The sequence below is a fragment of the Drosophila rhopaloa genome, unplaced genomic scaffold, assembly GCF_018152115.1.
Source record: "Drosophila rhopaloa isolate 14029-0021.01 unplaced genomic scaffold, ASM1815211v1 contig_2, whole genome shotgun sequence".
Lineage (NCBI taxonomy): Eukaryota > Metazoa > Arthropoda > Insecta > Diptera > Drosophilidae > Drosophila > Drosophila rhopaloa.
The window spans coordinates 22,275,633-22,286,308 of NW_025335083.1; the positions used below are offsets into that span (position 1 = coordinate 22,275,633).

The 10,676-nt window shown below is 41.0% G+C and overlaps 1 protein-coding gene across 3 annotated transcripts; it reads right to left on the reverse strand.

Annotated features, from left to right (window-relative positions):
• Nucleotides 1-1,714: 1,714 nt before the first annotated feature.
• LOC108053188 (growth/differentiation factor 8) lies at nt 1,715-9,483 on the reverse strand. Of its 3 annotated transcripts, none has more exons than XM_017135787.2 (5): nt 9,104-9,483; nt 4,075-5,358; nt 3,485-3,766; nt 2,555-2,934; nt 1,715-2,273 (listed from the first exon to the last, which is right to left on the reverse strand). In XM_017135787.2, the coding sequence occupies exons 2-5, from the start codon at nt 5,042-5,044 to the stop codon at nt 2,112-2,114; spliced, it is 1,794 nt and encodes a 597-aa protein (XP_016991276.1). In that variant the 5' UTR covers nt 5,045-5,358; nt 9,104-9,483; the 3' UTR covers nt 1,715-2,111. The 3 variants fall into 3 exon arrangements, with proteins under 3 accessions (XP_016991276.1, XP_016991277.1, XP_016991274.1); XM_017135788.2 differs by lacking the exon at nt 9,104-9,483 and adding an exon at nt 5,921-6,085 and having other exon boundaries at nt 3,485-3,763; XM_017135785.2 differs by lacking the exon at nt 9,104-9,483 and adding an exon at nt 5,921-6,085.
• Between the last annotated feature and the right edge of the window lie 1,193 nt (nt 9,484-10,676).

Genomic DNA, 10,676 nt, shown 5'->3' on the forward strand with positions numbered 1-10,676 from the left:
GAAGGAGACATTTCCGACCCTATAAAGTATATATATTCTTGATCAGCATCACCAGGAGAGTCGATCTAGCCATGTCCGTCTGTCCGTCCGTCTGTCCGTCTGTCCGTCTGTCCGTCCGTTTCTACGCAAACTAGTCCCTCACTTTTAAAGCTATCTGCTCGAAACTTTCCCAAAAGTTGTCTTTCTATTGCAGGTAGTATATAAGTCGGAACGAGCCGGATCGGGCGACTATATCATATAGCTGCCATATAACTGAACGATCGGAAAAGCCATAACTTTGGTGTTTTTAAAGATAAGAAGATGGGATTTTCTATGGGTTTTATTTTTGGCCAATCAATCCGACATACCGAATTTCATAAGGATCGGCCGACTATATCTTATAGCTGCCATATAACTGATTGATCGGAAGTGCCATAACTTTGGTGTTTGTAAAGTTAAAAAGTTGGGATTTTCTATGGGTTTTATTTTTGGCCAATCAATCCGACATACCAAATTTCATAAGGATCGGCCGACTATATCTTATAGCTGCCATATAACTGAACGATTGGAAATGCCATAACATGGGTGTTTTTAAAGTTAGGAAGTTGGGATTTTTTATGAGTATTAAGAATGCATCATATGAATAATTTTGGAGAATATAATTTACAGAGTATTCGGCAAGGGTATATCAACTTCGGCTCCGCCCGAAGTTAGCTTTCCTTTCTTGTTTTTTTTTGGGTCGATATTTGGTCATTTTTAATGATGTAACCCCTTTCCAAATTTTCGAAAAATGGCTTTGCAGAAAAGTGTCCAAATACTGCACTTCTATGCCCATAACTTTTCTTACAGAAATCGGATTTTAAAGTGGCATACCTCAAAATGATTGTGGTTTGATTCCCTAAAAAACTGTGTTCTTACTTAATTTTTTTTTTTGGGTCGATATTTGGTCATTTTTAATGATGTAACCCCTTTCCAAATTTTCGAAAAATGGCTTTGCAGAAAAGTGTCCAAATACTGCACTTCTATGCCCATAACTTTTCTTACAGAAATCGGATTTTAAAGTGGCATACCTCAAAATGATTGTGGTTTGATTCCCTAAAAAACTGTGTTCTTACTTAATTTTTTTTTTTTGGGTCGATATTTGGTCATTTTTAATGATGTAACCCCTTTCCAAATTTTCGAAAAATGGCTTTGCAGAAAAGTGTCCAAATACTGCACTTCTATGCCCATAACTTTTCTTACAGAAATCGGATTTTAAAGTGGCATACCTCAAAATGATTGTGGTTTGATTCCCTAAAAAACTGTGTTCTTACTTAATTTTTTTTTTTTGGGTCGATATTTGGAAAAATGGCTTTGCAGAAAAGTGTCCAAATACTGCACTTCTATGCCCATAACTTTTCTTACAGAAATCGGATTTTAAAGTGGCATACCTCTAAATGATTCTGGTTTAATTCTGTAAAAATCTGCATTTACAGTTTGGTTTGTAATTTTGGGTCGATATTTGGTCATTTTTAATGATGTAACCCCTTTCCAAATTTTCGAAAAATGGCCTTGCAGAAAAGTGTCCAAATACTGCACTTCTATGCCCATAACTTTTCTTACAGAAATCGGATTTTAAAGTGGAATACCTCAAAATGATTGTGGTTTAATCCTCTAAAAAACTGTGTTCTCAACTTGGTTTGTATTTTGGGGGAAACAACTAGTTCATAATTCCCTAAAATAAAACTCATCCATATTTAATTCGTATTTTATCTTTTATTTTCCACTTTTCTTTATGTTTTTCTCTGCTAATAACTCAATACACACTACTAATTAAACTAATTGCACAACATAATTATAGATAGCACTTAGTAACGCTATTAAATTAATTTGAGCTATTTGCTAACTACCTACATACTTCGAGTGCTTAAGTACATTGACTTTAGCTTTAACTACAACTAGTGGCAGCACAAACACTACATATACTTACTATTAAATAATAACGCTAATGTAAATGCTTTGCAAATGAGTTTAAATTAATTGAAGAGAAATGTAGTTTAATGCTAACTGAAATGAAGCGAGTCTACGTCTAATTTGTCCGATATGTAAATGTAGTTTGGTTGATGGATGGCCAGTGGCCATCGGGTCATCGACTATCTGCAGCCGCACGACTCCACCACCATGTTGGGCAGCGTCTTCATCGTGGCCATATTACTCGAGTCCAACACGACCAGCTGCAGCGAGGAATACTGTTTGGCGGTGCAGCAGGGCACCAATTCCAGCGACTTGTTGGCACCGCTTGTAGAGAGAATTTTCTGTAAAAAAAGGAATGAAATCTATTAGAGCTTTGTTCAAAAATAGGATTAGAATTGGAATAAAAAAAATAATGAAAAGAAGATTCCAAGACTAATCAAACAAGGTGCGTATGCATGGCATTTTAAATATTACTTTCTTTTGAAATTAGGTTCGTGGTAGTTAACTTAAAAATCGATTACATTTAGCAAATCTTGTTTTTAAATCTTTTCTCCAAATTAAAAATATTGCCATTAAATTAATGACTTAATAAATGTTTATATATTTAAAACTAGACACCTACCATTATGGAGCTGTGGTGGGAGGCCGCTTGCGTAACACTCGCCACCGAGCTGCAGGATCCGCGGCAGAAGTAGGCATTATAGCCCTCCGGCTTCATGATCCAGTTGCTCCAGCCGATGTCCCTGAAGGAGATGTACAGGTGCTCCCGACAGCACTCCGTCATTCCGCTGGAGCAGTTGATGCTGCGCTTCTGGCGGCTCTTCCTGCGCCGATTCTGCATGTCGATCACGATGAACGGTCGGTAGTCCTTGTCCACCGATATGATCTCCTCCATGTCGCTGACGTCGCAGCCTCCACATGAAATCTGGATGAGGTGGCTCAGCTCGTGACCGCTGATCCAGTGCTTGATGGGCCACTCAATGTCGATCTTCATCCACTCATCTGAAAGTTAATAGAGCAAATAAGAATACCTTAGTTTGTGAACCAATAAAATAAATGATTAACAAAAACATAAAAGTCCATTGTTTTCTTTATTCCTAGCATAACAATATTTTTCAAAGCCACTTCCTTATCAGCCAACTGACCCTTAGGAACTCCCAAATTTCGGGGGGTTGTCCGAACGCGCTCGCTTAATGGCCAAAGTTCAGTTTTTGCACCCACGAATAATATTTTGCCAAGTTATTCACCCACATGAATCCAAGATTCGGGCTGCGGGCTGTCACATATCACGAATCTGCCCAATGATCTGTCTAATTGAAAACACAAACAGCGGCCGCGGTTGTCAACGTTTCCACTTATCGGCGGTCAGTATAATTATTATAATACCCATCTAGTATAGAGGACTTGTCACTGATTTTGATTTCTCTACCAGAGGGTATTGGGGGTCAGTTTTGGCCGCTCCGTTCCGTTTTCGCTGCCGACCAAAGGTCCAAACGTGTGCGATTTAATTCTTTAGCGGATGATTATGCTCTAAGGATGATTATATACTAACCTTGCACATTCACCGACTGGATGGCTATGGTCTTGGCGGCCGTCAGATACTTGGAGTCCTGCTGCGTATCCACCTCCACCTCGGACACTACGATCGTCTGCTGGGAACTGGTGCTGTTCACCGAATCCGATCCCTGGTCGGTGCGATTCTGCTTGTTCTTGAAAAGCCACAGGACGGCGGTGCTCACATCGAAGCCCTCGGCATCGGCATCGTCGATCTTGAAGCTGAAGCACATGGATGGGTTGGACTTTCCACCTCCCAAGCGATTGCACTCCACCTCTTCTGTTAAAAGTAAAAAAAAAATAATATGGTTTTGTTAGTTAATTTATAATTATGCTTACAAAATTCAAATTCCTTTCAATTTTTTCCAAAAAAAATATATAATAGGATATCTTTTTTTCTAGCCATTTGGTAAATATTTATGTTTTGCTTAATTTAGTCATGATTGGATACTTTTTCGTATGTGCTGTATATAAATCAGTCTTTTTCAGGTGGTCTATTTAATATAAGCAATTTTTTTTTTTGGTTCGACTATCTACATTCAGTCTTTAAAAACAATATATTTTATATTAATTCATAGAATTACTTACCTCTGTTAAGCAGTATGAATTTTTTGCTGGTCCTTGCATAGTAGTCGTCCAGGTCCTTGTTTTTGGTGCTATCGTCCGGATGGGAGAGAGTCATGCCATCGAAAATGGGCTTGGGCAGCTCCACGGCGGACACCTTGGGACTCTCCTTGAGGCGCAGCTTCTCCAGGATCTGTTGCTTGACGAACTCGATGCGCAGGTGGGTCAACTGCTCCTCGGTGATGTGCTCCACTTGGCGATTGCTTTCGCACTTGGGACATCCGCCGCCCCTGGACTTCACCGAAATGGTGATGTTCCTCTCGCCCGGGAGAACCTCGGGCTCAATGGGGACCTGGGGTTCCACATCCAGATTCGCATCCTTCTCCTGCTCCTGCTCCTGCTCTTGCTCATGCTCCTGCTCCTGCTGTTCTTCCGCCATAAGTTCATTTCGGACAAAGTCCAGGGGGGAAAGGTCCTTGAACTGTTCCTCGGAGGAATATGATGACTCCTCGGGGGCATCTCCAAACATTACCGGGAATTCCTCCACCTCCTCCTCCGTGGGAGTCTCATGGCGGTGGGTCTTCTCCTCCTGCTCCATCAGATGCTGCCACAGGCGGGGCACCTTCAACTGCTCCCCGGCCGGGTGGTTGTAGCTGAGCTCCTGCTGGATGAGGTGCTCCCTCTTCTGGATGACGTGGCGCCTGAGACGGGCATAGTACTCCTGCTTGGAGATCGGCGCATCGTCCTCCTCGCTGGAGCCAGTCGGATCCGGTTCCAGGTGCTTCAGTTGGCGGGATCGCTGCTGGCCGATGTGGTGCTGCTGCAGCTGCTGCGAGGTGTGTTGCACGTGAGGATGCGACTGGTGCTTGGGATGCGGACGCAGGATGTCGCCCCGGGAACTGGGATGCGATCGGGCGTGCAGGCGATTGTATACGTTCTTGTTTTCCAAAGCCAGGCACACCAGCAGCACCAGGGTTATAAAGTATTTGGCCATTTTTGGGGGACGTACTCTTGACTTGCTCTTAAATTTGAATATTATTGTATTCAATAGGTTGCTCCTTTGGTTTCACTTTACTTTTATCGGCTGGGGCTGATTGCTATCTATTTGGCAGCATTAAAACATCAATTATTGTGCCTTTCAGGTTTACAAAACTCATAGAATTGCAGCGGTTTTCACTTATTGTTGCCGTTTTAAAGCCTTCTTCAAGCGCTTTTTATAAACTTAGTTGTACGTTGGTATTTAATGCAATCAACTTATACGCTTGGATGATGCATGATCAACTATTTGGAGGTTTTGGTTAGTTTTGTCTGCAAATAAAAGAAAGAGGTAACTTTAAAGAAAAAATTTTAAACAAAAATTTAATTTAAATTATTAATCAAAAAATTATTCACAACATTTTTCAATATTCTAATGCACTCTAAATCATTGCCCATAAATGTAAACGCAAAACTCGTAGCATTAACAATAAAAAGATTTTTTTTTCAGAAATATTTTAATGCAGTTTTTTAACGATTCAGCTTTTTAAACGTGTTGCCCCAATTAAATTGCAATTTAATATGCCAGCACGACAGGTGCACTTATCACTCATTAAGCCAGAAGTCTCGCTTAATTTTTCACCGAATTGCATCATTTATTTGATTTTGTTAAAATCGAAACGGCAAGGTGGCAGAGTGCAAATTTTTTGACATCAATTCCGGGATTATTTAGTTTTTTTTTTCAAGTATTAAATTCACATTATCACTTGCCCCACAGGCTAAAGGCTAATCGCTTATCTGGCTAGGACTCGCATTATTTTGGTTGTGTAGTTGTGGGCAGATTGGCTGATAAGCAGGTGCAATTAGGTGGCAATTAGGTGGACCCCACACGTACCGTTAGCACACTCCGGTTTATTTGATTGGAATTTGATGACTTGGGGGTATTGCGGTGGTCACTTTGAACCCGGACACGAAACGCGAGAGGCTCTTCGGCGGGATTTATTGGGTCTATATAATATATAGTATATATATATGCTTCCTTTTCTTCCGACATGCGGCAGCGCAAACGAGTTGTGAATGAATGAAGCGGTTGGCTGATTAGTAGAACAATTTATGTGACGAGCGGAGCGCCGCTGATTGATCGTTCCGCGAGCGGGAGCACCAGCCGAGGCGATACGGTGCGATCCGATCCGATCCGAGTGGTTCGGGTCGGATCGGATCGAATCGAATCGGATCGGATTTGATTTACCCCTCCGAGGGGGAGGGGGTTTCCCAGACAATCGACCAGACCACACCGTAGACCATGGTTACACGGCGGCGCTCTCCCCCAAAGAAAATTGGATATGCAAGTGCACTGCAGCATTGCATCAGCTTCAAGAAACGCCAAGACACCGAAATGCATAAAATTCTTAATTGCAATTTTATTTTTATTTTTTGGTTCCGCCGACACCTTTGGCGATGCCACGCCCCCATTGTCGGTGCTATCTGGTGGCGTTTTTGGCCGGCGTTTGGCCGCAATGGGGGATTTTGATATCAAGTGAATTTATGATCGCTTCAAGTCGAGTGGCCCATTCATGCTAATTACCCCACAGCGCTATCAAGCTTGACTTTGATGATCCGACTCGATTGTGTGTCAATCAATTAATAGTGAACACGTTGCTGATAAGAGTGATTTTCCCCTTTGCGGGCTTAGTACACAAAACGAGAGCATGGAATATGGAGTATGGCACGAATCCATCCGACCAATTGACAACGCATATTATATGATTTTCACAGGGCTCTTTTTAATCGCATTTGGGTAATAGATGCGCGCGATTTAAAATCACTCGCATTTCAAATGATTGGCGCCCCTTAATTAGTGTATTTACTTTTCAATTTAAATGGGAAAGTATGGCGATCGGGGAAAATTATGTGAACCCTAAGTGGGCGATTCACGGGCTGTGTGTTTATTTTCGTTTGGGAATTTCATCACCCTAAATTTCTTTTATTCATTCTGGTCTTGGCTAAATGTAGAACAGTCGGGTAAGGTCAAGAAAACTATTTGAAGGCCGACGCGTAGATCACGAGTTGTATTACCCCCCATTTTGTTTCGATTAAGAGCTGAACACGTGCCCGATTCGCTTGTCACGATCTGGGATTTTCTGAAGCCTATTAGATCATCGAAATGAAAAGATTAATACAATTTAGATGTCCGGTTAATTGGCAGAAATTTGTGTAGGCCTCAGCAAATTCCTGCCGACAATGTAGCACGTTTTAATGGCAGATTGTTATGGCTCGTTATTATAAATATTTTGATTATTTTAAATATTTTGATTTGTATGTAATATTCCTTAGAATAGTTAGATATATAAAACTGTTTAACAGGGCTACAGATCTCTTATATTTTATTGATCCAAATTGGGGGTTATGTAACGAAGCATTTTTTTTAGGCTAGACATTTAAAGCTTAACCATCAAATATATCTTTCCTTTTAAAAAAAAGTATATTTTCGAATACCGAAGCTCATAAAAATATGTCATTTAACGTGTAATGGCTCTTTTTTAAAACCTCTTACCAACTTTTTCCCCACTTTTCGATTACGTCCTTGCCTTCAGCATAGGTCACGCCACTTATCATCTCATCGCATATTTTTCCACAATCTACGTAGATTGCCACGTTCCAAAATCTGAATATTTTCCACGCCAAGCCAACTGACGTCGATAATGGCGGCAGGGGGCCTATAATAACAGATCTGATCAGAACGGATCAGGAAGTAGGGACTGACACTCACACGCGACATGTGACACGTTCTTACTTATTCAATTTTTTTGACGTAATTTCAGCTCTGCACTGGACGCAACTTAACTGATGACCGACTTATCAAAGGCACAAATCAATTCGAGGCGTGCGACTCGATGACTTGGGGGGCCGAAAAAGGGGCCACAAAAGGGGGGGACAGAAGTTGAAGAAGGTCATTTAACGCCCAGCGATCGGGGCTACGTCATCGAGCACGCAAGTGGCGCGTGATTCGGAGCTGAAACAAAAGCCAAAGACTCCGCGGTTGCCAAGTCGATGCAAATCGGAGTTGGGGGCTTTCGCGATGGGCCGGTGCAAAGTACAGCCGCAGACTGCAGACTGCAGTTGATGCCCAACTGACTTGACGACTCTTCTTGGGGGTTTTCCATGGGGCTCCTCCTCCCATATCATTTTCGCATTAATTACGGGGCAGCGGCTGGGGCTATCGTAATTGCCGGGCATTATCACTTGCATTTCTTTCGCCCTGCAGTTGAATGCACTGCTACAAAATGCCACTACGTCTTTCGGTTTTTGGCAATAAATCTCCCGATCACGCTGTTCACGCTGATCAGCGACCGGGAGCATGCCACGATCTGGACTTTGGACACCACTCACGGAGATTGCCCCGATTGCCAGAAGCAGCGCAAAATAAATTTGCCTTAACACTTTTGGCTTGCCCACACGCTCGTCGGCGATGCTACCATAAATTAGGTGCAGGATTAACTGGGATCAGTTGGGACAACTAAATTTGGTTAATGCCTTTCGACGTGGCAATAGCTCTCGAAATTCCCACACACGTTTTCCAAGAGCTTTTCTAGGTTAGCCGCGGAAACTATCAATTAATCAGTGAAAGGGTTATGATCGATATACCATTTAATAACTGATTGTTCTGTAATCACTGCATGAGTTTCCAAAATAAAAACTAGAAACTTCCACGCCTTGAAAAGGGTCTATTTCAATATCAGGATCTGTTTTTTTATCAAAAATAAATTTATCTAAGTTTGCTTACCACTAGATACAAAAAAAAACCTCTTAAAAAGTATTTTGCCTTTTCAATGAGCCATCACAATCTTGCTTTGTATTAAACATTGTAGCTCATTTCCCATAGATCTAATTAATTTATTAAGTCGCCATTTATTTGTTTAACAGTTCATAAATACAGTCAAATTTAGTTAAAAGATATTGAAAATATACAAATTTTTATATACAAATTTAAAAGATAATTGTCAAATTATCAACACAGAAAGATGTATTTTATTTAAAGAAATTTTAAGTTCTTCAAATTGTGTGTTATATAACTTACCTAAATTAATAATTCATTATCCAATGCAATATTTGAAAAAATCGTTTTAACACGTAGTTGGCAAGCCTTTTTAAAAGGATGTTTTCCGAATGTCCTTGAATGATTTTGTAGATGATTAGTCTTTTTAATTGTTTTCGCAAATCATCTTTGCCGACTAGTCATTGTTTGTATTTCACCACTTGAACTTGATTGCCTCGGAGTGACAAGCGTTTATTATTTTGTTGAATAAACACAAAGACTTTTTAATTCTCCTTTTTTAAAAAGTATTTTTTCGGAGAAGTCCACAAAGTTATTTGTCACCAAGTTGGTTAATGCCCGATTTTAATATTTTGGTCCGATCGTTGAGAACGTCTGCGTGTGAATAATTCGACGATGGGCGGCGCAGCGACCGCAAAGGCTGCTCTGGAGCGGTACGACTAACGGTATCTGTGGGGAGCGGTATGGGTATGGGTATGGCCCAGTCTTCGGGCGGCAGACAGGCGAGTTGTTTGATAACAGACCCGCCGATTATTGGCGCACTCCTCTGCTAGTTATAAAACGATGCGCAATTTTACTACATTTTTGTTTTTGGAAAGAAAAACAGAGAGAGGAGAGGTAGATCTGATAAGAAGCGACTTTCCCCTGATTGTAGCGCCCTCCCTCTCTAGAGATACTGCAAATCCGGTTGGTTCCGATCGGCTCCTGCATCGAACACCCACGCCGCTCGTCGAGCACGTTCGATGGCCCAAGTTCGATGTTGCCGCTCGAGCGCAGCATTCGTCACCCAAAACGTGAGCTGACGTCGCGACGTTGGGGTTTTTGCGCTCGTTCCGACCGGGTCTAAAGTCCAGCCGGCTTGCTTGATAGCCGACATTGCCTAGTGGCTTTTCGTTTTCACACCACCGCTTTCTTTTGATAGCCCAAAGTCTATTTATACTCGGTACTCTCTGTGGACAAGAGTATGCTAGATTCCACAGCAGGAGGTTATCCTTTTGGACCATATTAAGTTTTGAATTGATCCATGTTCACATAATGGAAAAGATCTTAATGGAAAAGATCTTAACAGCCAGCTTAATAATAAGAAGCAGGCTATTACATAATTTTTAGTTTAATGCTATCTGAAGAACTTATTGACTTGTTGACTTATTTGTATCTTAAGTTTAACCTTATTACCTGCCGCCAAAAAAAAAAAAAAATCCTAGCATTGTTAAATAACAAATACCAAGTATAACAAATTCAAGAGTCCTACATAGCTTTTTTCTTTATTTGTTTAGTTCTGTGGCAAGCTAATCATTTCCGTTTTGGCCATTTATGATGAGCTTTTACGATGTTATTGAATTTTCTTGTTTTTAACTTGCTTGAGTTCAAATTGATTAGCATGTATGATATCATAATTTTAGAGTTTTCACGTCTGCTGAGCATGGGCCTTTTGAGATTACCATGGAGGATTATAATATGTAAATTGTTTATATAAATTATAACTTGACTTTGATTCCGTATCGCCGTGTTTCACTTTCAGACCTCATGCCAATCGACTGATTAAATCCGTCTCGAGTTTTGTTTACCTTGAGACTTCATAACAAAGCATTCACCT

Coding starts and splice junctions, on each gene's coding strand:
- LOC108053188 (XM_017135787.2), bottom strand. CDS start 5,044: ATGGCCAAATACTTTATAACCCTGGTGCTGCTGGTGTGCCTGGCTTTG. Junction 3,767..4,074: donor ATTCATACTGCTTAACAGAG/GTAAGTAATTCT, acceptor TACTTTTAACAG/AAGAGGTGGAGTGCAATCGC. Junction 2,935..3,484: donor CCAGTCGGTGAATGTGCAAG/GTTAGTATATAA, acceptor ATTAACTTTCAG/ATGAGTGGATGAAGATCGAC.